This window comes from Monodelphis domestica, chromosome 1, assembly GCF_027887165.1.
Source record: "Monodelphis domestica isolate mMonDom1 chromosome 1, mMonDom1.pri, whole genome shotgun sequence".
Lineage (NCBI taxonomy): Eukaryota > Metazoa > Chordata > Mammalia > Didelphimorphia > Didelphidae > Monodelphis > Monodelphis domestica.
In genome coordinates, this window is record NC_077227.1 from 897,659 (window position 1) to 916,109 (window position 18,451).

The 18,451-nt window shown below is 48.1% G+C and overlaps 1 protein-coding gene across 2 annotated transcripts; it reads right to left on the reverse strand.

The window, feature by feature from the left end:
• Positions 1-10,674: 10,674 nt before the first annotated feature.
• LOC130453809 (homeobox protein VENTX-like) lies at positions 10,675-16,773 on the reverse strand. 2 transcript variants are annotated; one of them, XM_056794701.1, is made up of 3 exons: positions 16,427-16,773; positions 15,810-16,008; positions 10,675-15,588 (listed from the first exon to the last, which is right to left on the reverse strand). In XM_056794701.1, exons 1-3 carry the CDS (start codon positions 16,636-16,638, stop codon positions 15,037-15,039), a joined length of 963 nt encoding a protein of 320 aa, XP_056650679.1. In that variant the 5' UTR covers positions 16,639-16,773; the 3' UTR covers positions 10,675-15,036. The 2 variants fall into 2 exon arrangements, with proteins under 2 accessions (XP_056650679.1, XP_056650676.1); XM_056794698.1 differs by having other exon boundaries at positions 15,810-16,773.
• Positions 16,774-18,451: the final 1,678 nt, after the last annotated feature.

Sequence of the window (18,451 nt, forward strand, 5' to 3'; positions counted from 1 at the left end):
TGCTTGGACAGATCTTGTGGTGAGAGATTAAGGACTGACTGATCTCTCTATTAAAACTCAGGTCTAGGCCATGTTGGCTTAAGGCCCTTCATACTTATTCCTTTCTTATTCTCTCTCTTGCTCTCTCTTTTCTGAATTCCTCATTATTAATTAATTAAAATCTCTATAAAACCCAGTTGACTTGGGCATATTTCATAATTGGGAATATTTCCCTGGCGACCACTTTATATTTGATTTAAAACAAGACACTGTAGTGAAAATATATTTTCTGCGGTCACAATTTACTCATCCACTCTTTTATCTACCACAATTTAAATCTTCCACTATTATATCTACTACAGTTTATGTCCTCAACTATTTTAATCATCACAATTTAAGCCAACAACTATTTTAACTCTTACAGACCAGATCCCCCAAAACCGCTGCATTGAACAACTTGACATCCCTCCTTCAATAGAGGAAGTCCAAAAAGCCATCAAACAAATGAGTGCAGGCAAGGCACCCGGTAAAGACGGGATCCCAACCAAGGTGTACAAGGCCTTAAATGGAAAGGCGCTCCAGGCATTCCACATGGTGCTGACCAGCATATGGGAAGAGGAAGACATGCCCCCAGAACTCAGAGAGGCCTCCATCATAGCCCTATACAAGAACAAAGGCTCACGAGCAGCCTGTGACAACTACAGAGGCATCTCACTACTCTCCACTGCTGGAAAGATCCTCGCCCGTGTTATACTCTACAGACTCCTGTCATCTGTTTCAGAGCAGAACCTGCCTGAATCACAATGTGGCTTCAGACCAGATCGAAGCACCATCAACATGGTCTACACGGTGAGGCAAATGCAGGAAAAATGCCTTGAGCAGAACCTGAGTCTCTACATTGTCTTCATAGACCTGAAAAAGGCATTCGACACAGTGAACAGGGATGCATTGTGGGTGATCCTCAGCAAGCTCGGTTGACCAGCAAAATTCGTCAAACTGGTCCAGCTGTTTCATGTCGACATGACAGGGGAAGTCCTATCTGGTGGAGAGACTTCCAATCGCTTCAACATCTCCAATGGCGTGAAACAAGGCTGTGTCCTCGCTCCGGTGCTCTTCAACCTATACTTCACCCAAGTATTACGACATGCTGTGATGGATCTAGACCTGGGCATCTACATCAAATACCGACTGGATGGCTCACTATTCGACCTTCGCCGCCTGACTGCAAAAACAAAGACAACAGAGAGACTCATCCTGGAAGCTCTCTTTGCAGATGACTGTGCTCTCATGGCCCACCAAGAAAATCATCTCCAAACCATTGTGGGCAGGTTCTCGACCACAACAAAACTGTTTGGTCTGACTATCAGCCTCAGCAAAACAGAGGTGCTGTTCCAACCTGCACCAGGGAGGCCAACGAACCAGCCGTGCATTACAATCGACGGCACGCAGCTTTCTAATGTCAACACTTTCAAGTACCTGGGCAGCACCATCGCCAACGATGGGTCCCTAGACCACGAGATTAATGCCAGGATCCAAAAGGCCAGCCAGGCACTCGGGCGGCTGCGCTCCAAAGTCCTCCAACACAGCGGTGTAAGCACTGCGACGAAGCTCAAAGTGTACAACGCAGGGGTCCTCAGCTCGCTCCTGTACGGTGTGAGACATGGACACTGTACCGGAAGCACATGAAGCAGCTGGAGCAATTCCACCAACACTCCCTCCGGTCAAGCATGAAGATCCGATGGCAGGACTGAATCACCAACCAGGAAGTCCTCGACAGAGCCAACTCCACCAGCATCGAAGTCCTGGTCCTCAGAACCCAGCTACGATGGTCTGGACACGTCATCCGCATGGACCCACCGCGAATACCAAGACAGGTATTCTATGGTGAACTGTCAGCTGGACTCGGGAAACAAGGCCGACCAAAGAAAAGATTCAAGGATCAGCTAAAGTCCAACTTGAAGTGGGCTGGCATGACACCAAACCAACTAGAACTTGGTGCCTCTGACAGAAGCAGCTGGCGAACCCACATTCACCATGCCGCCACCACCTTTGAAGATGAGTGACGTCGACGTCTTTCCACTGCACGTGAACGCCGACACCAGGCCACAACCACACCTCCCGTAACAGCTGGCATCCCATGCCCCATGTGTCACAGACTGTGCGCCTCAGCCTTTGGACTCCAAAGCCACATGAGGGAACATCAATAGATGATAACACACAAAGACAATCGTCACTCTCGGTCACCGAGAGACTACCACTACTACTACCCCCATCCCACTGCCCACTCCTGAAAGGATTCTGCTCTTAAGTGCTTCTTGGTTGGAGTCCTAGCTCCTTTGCCCTCTATAACATATTCCAAGCCCTCCTACCCTTTTATGTAAAAGCTGCTAAGTCTTGTGCTTTCCTGACTGTGACTCCCCAATATTTGAACTGTTTCTTTTTGACTGCTTGGAATATTTTCTCTTTGACCTGAGAGTTGTGAGATTTGGCTATAATATTCTTGGGGATCTCTTTCAGGAAATAATCAGTGGATTCTTCCCATTTCTATTTGGTCCTCTGGTTCTAGAATAGCAGGGCAGTTTTCCTTGATGGTTTCTGATAGAATGATGTCTAAGCTCCTTTTTTGATCATGGCTTTCAGGTAGTCCAATAATACTTAATTATCTTTCCAGATTTACTTTCCAGGTGAGGTATTTTACCAATGAAATATTTCACATTTTCTTCTTTTTTTCCCCATTCTTTTGACTTGGTTTGATTGTTTATTGATGTCTTATAGTCATTACCTTCCACTTGCCCAATTCTAATTTTTAAGGGGTTATGAGATTTGTATCTCCTTTTCTACTTGATCAACTTACTTATGTTCTTTTCCTCAGTGAATTTTTGCATCTCTTTTTTTCCCAGATGGCCAATTCTACTATTTTAAAAATTCTTCTCTTCAGTGGATTTTTGTGCCTCTTACCAGTTGGCCTATTGTGTTTTTTAAGATACTATTTTCTTCAGTATTCTCTTTTTGTCCATCTCCTTTCCCAAGATCTTGGCTCTCTTTTCATGATTTCCAGTATCATTCTCATTTCCTTTTTCCATTTTTCTTCTATTTCTTTGGATTTTTAAAATCCTTTTAAGCTCCTAAGTCATTCCTTTGGGGCTTGAAATCAATTCATACTTTTCTTTAAGGCTTTGGATGAGGCAGCGCTGGCTTTGTTGTCTTCTTCTGTGTATGTGTTTTGGCCTTCCCTAGCACCAAAATAACTTTCTATGTTTGTTTCTGTTAGATTTAAAATAGTTTTGAGTGTTAAATAGTTGTAGATAAGAGAGTGGGAGCCATAAAATGTGATAATTAAAATGTTTGGGAGCAAAGGAAATATATAACAATTATGACCACTGAAATATGTTTTCTACTGTGTCTTGGTTTTATATAAATATAAGATGGTCGCCAGGGAATATATTCCCAATTTATGAATATGCCCAAGCCAACTGGGTTTTATAGAGAAATTTAATTTATAATACACTGATTAATCAATAGAAAAAGAGAGAAAGTAAGAAAGGAATAAGAATGAAGGGCCTCAAGCCAATAAGGCCTAGACCTCAGTCCTAAGAGATAAATCAGTCAGTTGGTTTTATCACTCACCCAAGATCTCTCTAGGTAAGGCTTCTCATGCCAGCCTCAGGCTCCACCTTCAAGAGAGCCTCCTTTCAAGAAATGTTTCCAGCGAATTCTCCTCCTGACTCCTCCTGAGTTCTCCTTCCACAGCCTCCTTCAAGACCTCTCCAGGAGCTCTCCCTCCAGGACCTCTCTCCTCTCAGACCTCCTTCAGAGCCTCAATCTCCTCTCTCCTTCAGTCCTCAGACCTCGCTATCTTTAAGCAAAAATCTAAGTTCCCTCCCCTCAGTTCTCACATCTACCAATCACTGTCGATGTCTCCCCTGTGCCAATGGTGGCTCTAGCTTAACCCAGGACCGCCCAGAGGTCTGCCCCCTTTGCACATGTCTGTTGAAGGTCATATTCTCAAATAATTAAATCTTGATCTTTGCTGCAGCCCTTCCTAAATCCTGTTACTCTGAGTAGGGTGGAGATTGTAGTTTCCAAGACCTGGTTCTGTCTATTTTATCAATTCTAAAATCAATCATGACTCAAAGAACTTCCTGTTCTATGCTTAAGCATAGGTCAAAGCCCTTTCCATTGTTTAGCAAAAGGTTTCTGTCCTAAAGTAGTCTTAAGTAGGGAGGAGAAGGATCCTCCCATGCCAAGGAGTTTCATATTCCAATAGAGTTCTTACTATCAGTAGGAAATTTTTTCAAGTATGAAATTTCCCAATGGGGAAATTTCCAACATTCATAAGTCTAAGAAATTTTAAGGTTTACATTTCTTTTTTGTTGTTGTTGTTGTTTCCGATTTTTAAATTTTTTTTCCTGTCTCTTTTTTCCTTCATATTAAAGATGAGCTCTGTTTCTATGCCAAAGGGAGCACTGGATCAAGCTGCAGGTTCTTTGTATGACTGTTTTCAGAGTTAGCTCTGGGGATCTATATCTTTTCAATTCTTCAAAGATGCTATGACCTAAGGAGACATGTGTTTAATGCTCTCCACACAAGCACTCTTCTGCCTAGGAAGTGTGACCAGGATCCCCTGTTTCCCTACAGCTGCAAGTACTGGTGTATACTAGAGCTCCTCTTCACCCTGACCACACACCTAGGACTGGGACCTGGATCTACATGTGAGCAATGTTATAAGAGTCTCATGAGAAATAAAGGAATCTCTAGCCCATCATTCTGAGATGAAAGTCTATCTTCAATTGGGGGAAATTGAAGCTGGAGGTGTCATCCTGCCTGCCCTGGGGCAAGGACCTCACCTAGATGTTTGACAGCATGTTTTCTAGGCTTTTGACAGTTGATTGGCACAAGGGATTAATTAATGATTAATTAATAATGCTCTGAGTACATTTAGAAAATACACTCTGCCATTTGGTACCAAGTTTTGGTAATGTCTGATAGGAAGCAAGAAATTCTAGCACAGGCTTCATGGTGGCAAAAAATTGGAAAATGAAGGGCTGCCCTTTGATTGGGGAATGACTGAACACATTATGTTGATGATAGAATACTACGGTGCTCAAAGGCATAATGAACTGGAGGGATTCCATGTGAACTGGGATGACCTCCATGAACTGATGCAGAGTGAGGGGAGCAGAACCAGGAGAACATTGTACACAGAGACTGATACTTTGCAGCACAAACGAATATAATGGACTTCTCTACTAGCAGCAATGCAATGATCCAGGACAATTCTGAGGGACTTAGGAGAAAGAAAGTATCCACATCCAGAAAAAGAACTGTGGGAGCAGAAATACAGAAGAAAAACAACTGCTCGATCATGTGGATATGATATGACTAGGGATATGATTGGGAATGTAGATGCTAAATGATCATCCTAGTGCAAATATAAATATGGAAATGGGTCTTGATCAGTGATACTTGGAAAACCCAGTGGAATTGTTCCTTGGCTACAAGGTGGGGGTGGGAGGAGGGGAGAGAAATAATATGAACCATGTAACCATGGAAAAATATTATAATTTAATAAAATTTTTCTTTTAAAAAAAAAAGAAATTCCAACATGGGGTCAAGAAAAGCTACACTGGAGAGAAATTTTCCTGAATCTTGTAACTCCCAGGCCAGAACTCTGAGACTGACTCCAACGGGGCTAGGTCCAAGTGGCCAGAACCCTCTGGGGAGCTTGTAACACCACCTGGACATGCCAAGGTGTTTTCCCTAGGATCTTCTCAGGCCAGCTGTTCCCTCCCTCTCCCAGACAAGTCCAGCTCCTCAGATTCCCTAGAAGCAGTGACCTTCCTGGACAAAACCTGGTGACCTTGAAAAAAGGTGGGTGCTGCCAGCCAGTTTGGCAGGTAAGCCTGGAGGAGCTGGGGTGCCCAAGGCGGGAATTCGAAGTCTGAATGGGGTTTGAACTTGGACCTGGGAGTGTGGATTTTACCATAGCTCAGCTAAATTTCTGCATGAGATTCCTTTCTCCCCAGAGATGACCTTAGTTAGGGAAGGTGGTGGGGGTGGGGTGATATGCCCCACCCCCATAGAGAGGGGAAGTGGGTTTGCATGTTTGTGATTAGACCTTTGAGGTAAATATCCCCTTTAAAAGCATCTTTTGGACTGTCTTCCCTTTGATCCAGCCATAGCACTGCTGGGTTTGTACCCCAAAGAGATCATAAGGGAAAATACTTGTACAAGAATGTTCATAGCTGCGCTCTTTTGTGGTGGCAAAAAATTGGAAACTGAGGGGGTGTCCCCTGATTGGGGAATGGCTGAACACATTGTGGTATCTGTTGGGGATGGAATACTATTGTGCCCAAAGGAATAATAAAGTGGAGGGATTCCTTGTGAACTGGGATGAACTCCATGAACTGATGCAGAGTGAAAGGAGCAGAAACAGGAGAACATTGTACACAGAGGCAGATACATTGTAGCACAATTGAATGTAATGAACTTCTCCATTCGTGGCAATGCAATGACCCAGGACAATCTGGAGGGACTTAGGAGAAAGAATGTATCCACATCCAGAGAAAGAACTGTGGGAGTGGAAATGCAGAAGAAAAACAACTGCTTGACCACATGGTTAGATGGGGATAGGATTGGGATTTTAACTTTAAATGAGCACTCTTGCAAATATGAATAACATGGAAATAGGTTTTGAACATGATACATATAAAACTCAATGGAATTGCTCATCAGCTCTGGGATGGGGGAGGGAAGAGAGAAGGGAAAGAATATGAACCATGTAACTATTGGGAAATATTCTTAATTAATTATAAATAAAATAAAAGCACCTTTTGGTGGTTAACTGGAACCGAGGTTCAAAGACCAGCCCCTACTCTGGAAGGGATCCCATCAGTGGGAGCTGGAGCCATTAGCGGAGGGTGTAGAGAGCCCTCCCCCCAGTCCTTGAGAGATCAGGGGAAATTGGATTAGTAATCCACCTGGCCTTCTGGCATGGCCGGCTAGGTAGCAAGTGTTACACATCCCAAAGCTCAGGCTGTCTTTCCACCAAGGTTTCATCTATCAGTTGAGGAGCAAACTATCCCAGTCCTGTGTTCCAGGTGGAAAAATCAAGTCAAAAGGGAATCAGCAGGGGGCAGCTGGGTAGCTCAGTAGATTGAGAGCCAGGGAGGTCCTGGGTTCAAATCTGGCCTCAGACACTTCCCAGCTATGTGACCCTGGGCAAATCACTTGGCCCCCATTGCCTAGCCCTTACCACTCTTCTGCCTTGAAGCCAATACACAGTATTGACTCCAAGATGGAAGGTGGGGGTGTAAAAAAAAAGGGGGGGGGGAATCAGCCCTTGGTTTTCAGAAGGACCGACATGGGACAGAAATTGATAAAGAGAATGGGGGAGGGGGGGCAAGCTGGAGGGAACGAGGAGAAAGTTCCAGAACAGACAAGTGCAAAAATCCAAGAGAGATTGTAAGGGAAGGAGTTCTAAGAGGAGGGCATTCAGCCATGGGCATCTGGGGTCTGTCTGAGGCCAAGATCTGGAGCTCAGAGAAGAAAACCCAGGTCAGTAGGTTGGACCACAGAAGTGATAAAGACAGGTACCCCCAAAAAAGACTAGGAAGGGCTTTCCTTTCAAAGCCAACCAGGGGAGCCCATAATAAGCTTCCCTTCTCCCCTCCTGGCCTTGGAAGGAGGAGTTCTTGCCTCAGTTTCCACTTCTGTAGCAAAGACAGGAGATTACACAGTAAATGTCACCAAATGTCACCGAAGTGGCCTCGAAAGGGCCACTGTGTCATGCACAGGCCCCAAGTTTGCTCCTTGGCAGAGGGCGTGCTGCTGACTAAACCCCCCAACCCCTCAGGAAATGTGCTGCAGCAGCAGGAGGGCTGGCCAGGCGACTGGACTCGGGCTAGGAAGGGGGTGTCAGGCTGGGAGGGCTGCTGGAGACACACCTATCAAGTCCCATGCCTGGGCTCCTCAGCCAGCTGCCCCTAGTCTCCACCTCCCACCTTCTACCAGCTCCACTACCAGCAGGAAGCCTCAAATCTTTCTCTCCAGCCTCCTTGGGTGTGGAGGAATCCCAGGTCCTCCAGGGCCACGTCCCACCACGCTGGAAAGCCTTTGAGCAAGGGTCAGCCAGAGCTGATCTCAAGCGCTTTGCTCAGATGACCTCCTTGGGGCTTTCTTTAGACACAGAGCCTAGAGCTGGAAGGCACCTTCTACATCCTCTCCTTTACAGATGAGGAAACTGAGGCCTCCATCCAGAAGTTTGGTTGATTTTCTCACAACATGCGATTTCCTGCTTCCAGATTGTGGTGTATGGGGGAACCTAGGCTGCAATCTTTCTGACCTTAAAGAAAAGAGACAGAGACATTGACAGACAGTGAGAGAGACAGAGACAGAGACAGACAGACAGAGAGACAGAGACAGGAGACAGAGAGAAAAGGAAGGAAGGGAGGACAGACTCTCGCTTGTATTCTGCAGGGCAAGTAGCAGCTCTGTGGCTTGGACAGAAGGTGTGAAGAAGCCTCATTTCAGACGTACAGGCTCATCTGAAGCCTAAAGAGGAAGAACCAGGGCAGGGATTCTAGACCAAAAAGGAGCCAGCAATTCTTCCACTGTGAACCAGCAAAGCTTCCCAGGTGGCCAACATGCCCAAGAACTTCCAAATGGGACAAGCCTACTGGCCTGTGGTTGCTCGCCCCCACCCCCACAACTTGCAGAGCTGGGGAATGAGGGAGGGGGGCAGCGATCAGAATTGGCCCAGATCACAGCACTTTGGAAACACCAGAAGACTATATGTCCCTAGCTCCAACAATCCCCAAGATCCTGGAATAATGCAATATTTGGTATTGCCCAAGACCAGAGCTTCCTTCTAGAAGTGCCCAGAGCCTGGCCTTAACATAAAGTCTGGACTCAGGAAGGGAATGAGAAGAATGAGCAAAAAAAAGAAGAGAGCCACCCATAAATAGTCATTATTGGGGCAGACTCTCAAGATCCACATGACTCCAGACAATCCAAAATTCTGAGAGATCTGCTTCTGAGTGAGAAAATCCATTTATTGATTAGGCTAGCAATAACCAATAAGTTTGCTGTTCGGTGATCTCTTCCAGTGATCAAAGACCCAGAAGTCCCCTCACACAAATCCACAAACAGGCAATTGGGGGAGCTCATTATTCAGGCCTTCCCATGGATGTCCCAAGACATCTCTAATTGGTGAATAGCCAAGAGGAGGGGATTCATCAAAAAGCTCAACTCCTTCCCATATCCTGATAGATTGCGGCTAATCACATACTCAACAATTTGCCCCCAATGTGTGTGTGTGTGTGAGAGAGAGAGAGAGAGAGAGAGAGAGAGTGGGTGTGTAAGAGGGAGGAATCTAGTTCTACCCAGTCATAAGTCTCCTTCTCTAACGGATCTTTTTTTTTCAATAACTGTTCTTCATGAGAGGTCCAAGGACTCATTTTGGATGAATCTGGCCTGAACTGTTTCGCTAGATAGCCTCTCACCATCTGAAGCTTCCATCTGCTTAGGGTAGAAGATTCTCCAGGGTAAAGCTTTCCTTGAAGTTCTTAGGAACAAAGGAATAGGTACAGAGGTCAAGGAAATGATTTTAGCCTTCAAATAAAGCTCAGGCATGGAAATAATTAAAATAAAAATTAATCTCCTCAGTTCCAATATGTCAACAAGCTGTTACAGATAAAAGAGTTGTTGTCTTAAACTGCGACTGCTAAAATATGGTTTCAAATCAAAAATATAGTGGTCGCCATGGGAAAATTCCCAAATAGTAAATATTCCCAAGTCAGCTGGGTTTTATAGAGATTTTAATTAATACAAATTAAGGAATTAATGAAAGGGAGAGAGAGAGTAAGAGGAAATAATGAGAAAAGGGCTAGGCCAGCCCAGGCTTAAACCTTAAGAGAGAGATCAGTCTTTTATCAACTCACCAAAAGATCCTTCCAAGCAAAACTAGTGTTCAGAGACACCCTCCAGTTTAGCTCCTCAGCTCAACTAAGTTCAGCCACCGAGCCCTCCAATTCAGCTTTGGCAAGCTGATCTCTTTCAGAGGCCTTTCTGGCCTCCTTTTAAAGAGAATTTTCTCCTATGTCACCTCCCCTAAGTTCTCACATCTACCAATCACAGTAGACGTTTTCACAGGACTGACCATTCTTAATTCACATCTTCTTTAGTTCTTAACTTCTCTGGGTAGACTAAAACTTCTGAGTAAGTTCACATCTCTCTGCCCCTTGCAAGTTTGCAAGTTGCTTGACCTTTTAGTGATTAATTTGACCTTCATAGGTACTTAGCACCCCTTTGTATTAGATCTAAAAATAGACCCATCTTAAGGTTTTTTAGCTTTACTTTAAGTACGGGTTAAGTACTTTTCATTGTTCAGTAAGGACTTTACAACTTTATCTTCCCCTAAAGTATGCTTAAGTATGGGTGGAGTAATGTTGGAGTTCTCACATTCCTGATCAAGTACCTTCATTGTTTAAAATGGGGAATGGTCTTAACCAAATGTTCTAAGGTAGAGTCTGAGAATCTTTAACATTCACAAGTCTGAGAAATTTTAAGATTCACAAAGCAAAGCCTCGAAAAAAAAATTCATTTAGACATCCTGGAAGAGATGAAACAAGAGGTTTTTTTAAGAATTAGAAATAGTAGCATAAATGAAACGAGAGTACTAAAGGAAAAAAACTGGAAAAGAAATGAGAGTTCTAGAAGAAAGAATTGGAAAAGTAATTAATAGTTTAGAACAACAGGTACAAAATCTTGCCCAAACAGCAAACTCCCCGAAAATTAAAATGGACCTAATAAAAGTGAATGACTCCATGAGTCAAAGAGAAATATGAAAGCAAAGTCAAAATATCAAAAAAATAGATAAAATGCATGAGGTATTTCATAGCAAAAACCAATGACCTGAAAAAGAGGTTGAGAAGAGATCATTTGAGAATCACTGGTGTAATGATTAAGATGCTCTGGAGGCTGTATATTATTTTAAAATTATTTGTTAGTAAAAGTTAGAGGGGAAGGAGACAGAGACGGGAAGAGAGAGATAGCCCTTCCTCATATAACCCTTTTTTTTGCCACTCCTATTGTGGCTTTCTGATTGGACAGTCCTGGTCCCAAGTTTTGACTTCCAGACACATCACCCATCACATGGGGACTTCTGCCGGCCCACCATATAGACACACATGCACTGGAGGCAACCTCTCCCAGGAAGCCTCAGTATGCATCTATAGCCAGTCAAAGGTATGGTGAGCAAATGGAATGAGGGGCGTGTTTTATATTCAAGTCACACACTGGATTACCTGAAAGGCATGACCCAAAGCGGGGTTTAGACTTCATATTTCGAGAAATCACTTAAAAACTTCCCTGAACTCTGAAAACCACAGAGTAAAGTAGGCATAGAGAGAATTCACTCCTCCCCTCCTGAAAGGAACTCCCAAATAAAGAGGCTCAAGACTTCCGGTCAAGATGGCAGCTTAGAAAAAGCTAAAGTTCAGAGCTCCAGAAACCCTTCCTCACCGATCTCAAACTGAATGCTCCTAGGGCACCGAAATTCAAAACAAACAACAGCATAGACCCGGGGAATCCTCCTCCTGGACCTGGATCAAAAGGTACGGAACCCCAAAAGTCAGAACCCGAGATCACTCGGATCTAAGGGGTAGGCAAAAGGAAGGTCCCAGGACCCATCCCCCCCAATCCAGAGAGCTGAATCCGAGGCAGCAGCAGGAACCTCAGTGCAGGCAAAAGGGCCTCGGGAGCCGGCTATTCTGAAGGCCGCACCCTGAAAACAACCTGAGTCAGTTGCGGGGGCACCCAGACAGCAGGGAAACAGAGAGAGACGGGGGAGCCTGTATCCCCCTGACCAGATCCTTCCATCTGAGTCTCAAGAAGGTCCCTGCCTCAGGGCATACTCAGTCTGAGGTTAATCGTATCACCAGCCCTCAGAGCTCCTGGAAGCCACGGCCCCTCCCCCTCAGAGTACAGGGTCTTCTGAAACAACAGTAACCCTCAGGGCTGGCAAAAGGGCCTCAGAGCTGAAGGTTGCATCCTGAAAACAACCTGACCCAGTTGAGGGGGGGGTACCCAGACAGCAGGGAAACAGAGAGAGACAGGAGGAGCCTGTAGCCCCCTGACCAGATCCTTCCACCTGAGTCTCACTGAAGGTCCCTGCCTCAGGGCATACTCAGTCTGAGGTTAATCCTATCACCAGCCCTCAGAGCTCTGGGAAGCCACAGCCCCTCCCCCTCAGAGTGCAGGCTCCTCTGGCCAGCAAAGGCATTAAAATACATCTGAGAGTGTCAAGCCAGGCGCAGACCATAGAAGTAAGGCAACAGAGAAGCATCAGGAGGGAACTGAGGAGGGTAGTAACACCGAAACACTGAAACACCAGCAATTCCGGGCTTCCTGGGGAAGACAGACAATTTGCCTGGAGTTAAAGCCACTGAACACCAGACAGATAACAGAAGAGCCAGCCCCCCTCACTCAGATAGAGATGGCAAACAGCACAGAAGCAAAAAAGCCTCAAAACAACAAGAAAAACAAGAAGGGGGCAACTTTGGACACATTTTATGGAGCAAAAATACAAAATACAGAGGAGATAGAAGAGGAAACACAAGCAAATGCGCCAAAACCTTCCAAAGGAAATGGAAACTCTCCACAAACCCATGAAGAATTTGAATCAGAAAGGATCAAAAAGATGGAAGCCTAGGGGGCAGCTGGGTAGCACAGTGGATTGAGAACCAGTCCTAGAGACGGGAGGTCCTAGGTTCAAATCTGACTTCGGCCACTTCCCAGCTGTGTGACCCTGGGAAAGTCACTTGACCCCCATTGCCTAGCCCTTACCACTCTTCTGCCTTGGAGCCAATACACAGTATTGACTCCAAGATGGAAGGTAAGGGTTTAAAAAAAAAAGAAAGAAAAAGATGGAAGCCTTCTGGGAGGAAAAGTGGGAATTAATGCAAAAGAATTTCACGCAACTACAAAACTGGTTTGACCAAACTGAAAAGGAAAACCAGGCTTTAAAGGTCAGAATTAGGCAACTGGAAGACAACAAGCAGGTAAAAGAGCAAGAATCAATAAAGCAAAGCCAAAAGATCAAGAAATTAGAAGAGAACATAAAATATCTCACTGACAAGGTGACAGACTTGTAAAATAGAGGAAGAAGAGATAATTTTAAGAATAATTGGACTACCAGAAAAGCCAGAAATAAACACCAAACTCGAGATCGTGATACAAGATATCATCAAAGAAAATTGCCCAGAGATTCTAGAACAAGGGGGCAATACAGCCACTGAAAGAGTTCACAGAACACCCTCTACACTAAATCCCCAAAAGACAACTCCCAGGAATGTAATTGCCAAATTCCAAAGCTTTCAAGCAAAAGAAAAAATCCTACAAGCCGGAAAAAGACAATTTAGATATAAAGGAATGCTAATCAGGATCACACAAGACCTTGCAAGTTCCACTATGAATGATCGTAAGGCATGGAACATGATCTTCAGAAAGGCAAGAGAGCTGGGTCTTCAACCAAGAATCAGCTACCCAGCAAAACTGACTATATGCTTCCAAGGGAAAGTATGGGCATTCAACAAAATAGAAGATTTCCAAGTTTTTGCAAAGAAAAGACCAGAGCTCTGTGGAAAGTTTGATACCGAAAAACAAAGAGCAAGGAATACCTGAAAAGGTAAATATTAAGGAAAGGGGGAAAATGCTATCTTCTTCTTTTACTCAAACTCTCTTCTATAAGGACTACATTTCTATCAATCTATGTATACTAACATGTGGGGAAAATGTAATGTGTAAACAGAGGGAAAAGAAAGACCAAATAGAATAATCATTCTCACACAAAGATTCACACGGGAAGGGGAGGGGAAGAAAACTCCTATAAGAAGGAGAGGAAGAGAGTTTTTACTTAAACCTTACTCTCAGGGAAATCAACTCTGAGAGGGAAGAACATCCAGATCCATTGGGATCTTGAATTCTATCTTACCCAACAAGGGTAGGGAGAAGGGAAAACAAAAGGGGAGGGAAGGAAAGGGGAAGGGGGAGGGAACAAAAAGGGAGGGGCTAGAAAGGGAAACATATCAAGGGAGGGGACAAGGGGGACTGATTCAAAGTAAATCACTGGACTAAAAGGTAGAGCCGAAGAAGAAAAGGTTAGAATTAGGGAAGGCAATCAAAATGCCAGGGAGTCCACAAATGACAATCATAACTTTGAACGTGAATGGGATGAACTCACCCATAAAACGTAGACGAATAGAGGAATGGATTAGAATCCAAAACCCTACCATATGTTGTCTCCAAGAAACACACATGAGGCGGGTAGATACCCACAAGGTCAGAATTAAAGGATGGAGTAAGACCTTCTGGGCTTCAACTGACAGAAAGAAGGCAGGAGTGGTAATCATGATATCTGATAAAGCCAATGCAAAAATAGACCTGATCAAAAGGGATAGGGAAGGTAATTATATTTTGTTAAAAGGGACTCTAGACAATGAGGAAATACCATTAATCAACATGTATGCACCAAATAATATAGCACCCAAATTTCTAATGGAGAAACTAGGAGAACTGAAGGAAGAAATAGACAGTAAAACCATATTAGTGGGAGACTTAAACCAACCATTATCAAATTTGGATAAATCAAATCAAAAAATAAATAAGAAAGAGGTAAAAGAAGTGAATGAAATCTTGGAAAAATTAGAGTTAATAGATTCCCTGCTTCTGGAGCTCATCTGGCAGGACGGAAACCCCCGGGGGAGAAGGAAGGGCAGAGAAGGCCCCACTCCAGGGGCCAAGACCCAGCTCAGGACCCGGCCCTCCCCTGACCTTCCAGCCCGGAGTTAAGTGACCCACCCAAGTCACAGAGCGAGGAGCTGTTGGCGCTTAGATTTGAACCCAGGACCCCCCCCTCAATCCGTGAGCCACGGATGGACTCTGTGCTCCCCACTTTCCCTGCAGCGTGTGGCCACCCGCCTCTGGAGCTGCCGCCCCTCCTGATCTCTTGGGGCCGTTTCCAAAGGGGGGGGGGCGCCAGTCTGTGGGGGCTTCTCTTCAGTAACGAGGCCCAAGCGCAGGAAGTTCACGTGGAGGTTTTAATGAGGAAAGGCTGCTGGGGGGGCTGGAAAGGCCCAGATGGCACCCCCCCATCGCCAGGGCTCCCTCTCCAGCCTTGCTCCGGGCCTTCCTGTCCTCCAGAACGAAGGGCATTTCAGGGGGTGCCCAGCTCTGGGGCGTCCCGGGGCCATCGGAGCTCTGCGCCCTCTGCGCCCAGGTGTCCAGCAGGCTGGTGGGGGAGGGGAGGGCAGGCGGGGCCCAAGGCCTCACGGGAGAGCTCCAGCCAGGGCGCCCCAGGGTGGCCTCCCAAGCGGCAGCGAGTGGCAGCTGGGAGGGGAGGCTGCTCAATCCTGAAGAGCTTCCAGGGCCATCTTGCGGAGGGGGGGGGGGGGGGGGGAGGAGGCTGAGGCCCGGGGCTACAAGAAGGCAGAGCTGGCCAAAGGGGCAGTCCTGGAGCAGGCCCCGAGGGGGTGAGCTGACCTGAGGCTGGGCAGCCTCCATCTCGGCCCTCTTTGCCTGCAGTCTCTGGTTCTGGAACCAGGCCTTGACCTGGAGAAGAAAAGGGGGGGGTCAGGGGGGGGGCGGGGGGGGGGGCGCGACGCTGGGGGCCGGTCAGAGGAGCAGCGGTCAGGGGGGCGCCGCTGGGGGGCAGTGGGGGGCGGCGGTGGGGGGGGGGCGACGCTGGGGGGGGCGGCGGGGGGGGGGGGGCCTGCTGGCCGCCTCATCCCCCCAATGCCAGGCCTCCAGGGCCCTCAGACGTCCCGCCGTACCTGCTTGTAGCTCAGCCCCAGAAGCGCGGCCAGCTGGTGGCCCTTCTCGGGGGTCAGGTACCGCGAGCCGGCAAAGATGGTCCGGAGACCCCGCAGCTGCTCCGGGGAGAACTTGGTCCTGCTCTTGGGCTTCCTGGCCGCCGCGCTCTGCTCCAGGCGGTCCTCCAGGGCCCGCTGGCCGGCCCATCCCCATGGAAGCCTGGTGAGAGGGGGGGCCCGGGAGGCATCGCCCCCCCAGGAGAGGGCGCAGAGCCGGCCCAGAGGAAAAGCCACTTGACCCCGCTGCCTCAGGGGCTTGGATGGGGCCTGTCTTTGGAGGCTTTGGGAGGGGCCGGCCGGGCGCTCCCGGTCCCTCCCGGGGACCCACCCTGAGGACTTCCTGCCCCCTCCCCAGCCCCTGGGGCCGTTCTCCTTCCTCATACTCTCCTGTTCTGCCCCCTGGATTGTCTGGCAGTGAGGGCTGAGTTCAAATTCTGCCCCAGCTCCTCGCTAAGCGGCTGCCCCTCTCCAGCCCTTAAAGAATCCCCGAAGCCGCAGCTCCCCTCCCTCAGGGAGAAATCCTTCCGCTGGCCCAGCAACGCCCTCCGCCGCTCCCTCCTACCTTCCGTCGCTCTCACCTGGGCCCCCTGAGACAGCTGCGGGAAAGGTGCCTCCCGCGGCTCCGGGGGACGCCAAGGCTGTGGGAGCAGAGCCGGGGGGGGGCCAGGCGAAGCCGAGGCGTTCCAAGGCTAGGCCGAGGCTCCTTGCCTCGAGCTCCAGGCCCGCCCTCCGCCTCCGCAGCTGATGCCCCTGAGGCCGTCTGCTGGTGATTGACAGGGGGGATGGGCATGGGCCGGCCCGGGAGACCCACCTGGGCAGGGTTCTAATCCCGTTCTGCCTACTAGCTTTGCCCCATGGCCCCGCAGCCTCTTCATGCTCCCCCACCCCCAATCTGGCAGCTCTCCTCTACACCTTCCTCCCTGCCCCCTGCCCCTCCCCCAGTCAGCTCCCTTCCTTCCTCAGGGAACTCAGGCCGCCCCTCCCCCCACTCTCCCTCAGCCCCCGAGCACCCAAGGGCCCCCCAAGGGCCTCGGGCTGGGGCCCGCTTCGGGCTCCCCTTTGTATCTCATCGGGGAGCAAATGAGCAGAGCTGTGCCTGTGGGAGGGGGCCGCACTCTCACCTCCAAGAGCTTCCCAGACAGCCTCCATCCGGTCCCAGGCGGCCTTCCCACCGCCTGGCAGCCTCCCAATCCAACATGGCGGCTCCGGCCTCGAATGCACCCTGCGCCATCTTCCATTCAGCTGGCCAAGGGAGCTCCGGAAAGCCCGGCCCGGCCCTGAAACCTGGAGGAGCAAGGCTCGAGCCCTGCGCTGGGCCTTCAGGGCCTCCTTGCTCCCCCGCCAGCCTGCCGCTGGCCTCCTCACTGCCCTTTGCCCGGCTCAGGCTCTCTTCCTCCTCGCTGCTCTCTAGCTTCGGGCCTCCTTGGACTGCAGGAAGCCTTTCCCCATTCCTCTTCACCTTCTCTCAGCACCCCCTGCATGCCCCTTCCACCCAGAGAGCCCACCGCCTCTTCCCTTTCTTGGGCATCCTCAGCCACTGACTAGCCGTGTGACCTGGGCAAGTCACTTCATCCTGTTTGCCTCAGTTTCCTCATCAGTCATATGAGCCACACAAGGAAAGGGCCAACCGCTGGGCTCAGGAAGAGTGAGACCTGGGAACAGCAAGAGCTCATGGCCCGGCCCTCCATCTTGGATGGAGCCGGGTATTGCCATAATCCCTCTCCTTCTTGGCCTTCTCAGCCCCACTGCCCCCACAGCAGAGCACCGCACACAGGAAGCTCCTAATCCATGCTTTCGGATGGGACACATGCCAGCCCTGAGATCTCAAGGTTCAAAGGCATGACTTGAAGTGACTTTTGAAAATGCACTTCCAGAGGCACAAGCAGGCACCGGCCAAGTGTGGGAGAACATGCCGCACCCTCGGGAAGCCCTTTCAGAACCCCACTGGGCATCTTCCATCCCTGGTTACCATTTTTCCAGCTTTCTGAGTCAAGTGAAGTCGGTGGATGCTGGCAGTGATCCAAGGCCTGTTAGGTCAACATGAGTGGTAGGACAGGGTGTAAAGGATAATTTTAGCGTTGTGACCTAAATTATATTAATTATTTGGTCGCCATGGATATCCCAAATTAAAAAAAAATACAAGTCAGCTGGAAATTTATGGTCATTTAATATAGTGGAAAGAAATTAAGAAGAAGGGAGAAGGAAAGGGTGTAGGATTTCTCCCGCCTGGCTTGTGCCAGGGGGAAGATTAGAGGCTCTAGGAAGGTAAGGTTTTGGAGAGTAAAGGAGGAAGGAATCAGCCTGAACTCCAAGAGGACTCAGCCAAACTGCCTGAACCTGAATTAGCTCAAGGGAAAACTCACTGCCAAAACCTAGACAAATAGCTGCCACCATGCCAAGATGTCAGAATACTTAGCACACTGCCAACCAGAGCCGCCTCTCCGGGGAAGAGAGCGAAGAGAGGAAGTGACGTGCCCTATCTATACGGTTTTACATCATTTTCCTGCATCTCGTCCGTACCAGTGTTAGCTTAGCTTGACTTAGGACAGTCCAGGAGTCAGTCAGCTGTTTCTGCACATGGCTGTTGAAGGCCATCTTCTTAG

What these genes read in the sequence shown, in the direction of transcription:
- LOC130453809 (XM_056794698.1), bottom strand. Translation starts at nt 16,229, where the DNA reads ATGAGGAAGGAGAACGGCCCCAGGGGCTGGGGAGGGGGCAGGAAGTCC. An exon ending in TGGGGCTGAGCTACAAGCAG is followed by an intron (nt 15,589 to 15,809) that starts GTACGGCGGGAC and finishes TTTCTTCTCCAG; the next exon opens with GTCAAGGCCTGGTTCCAGAA.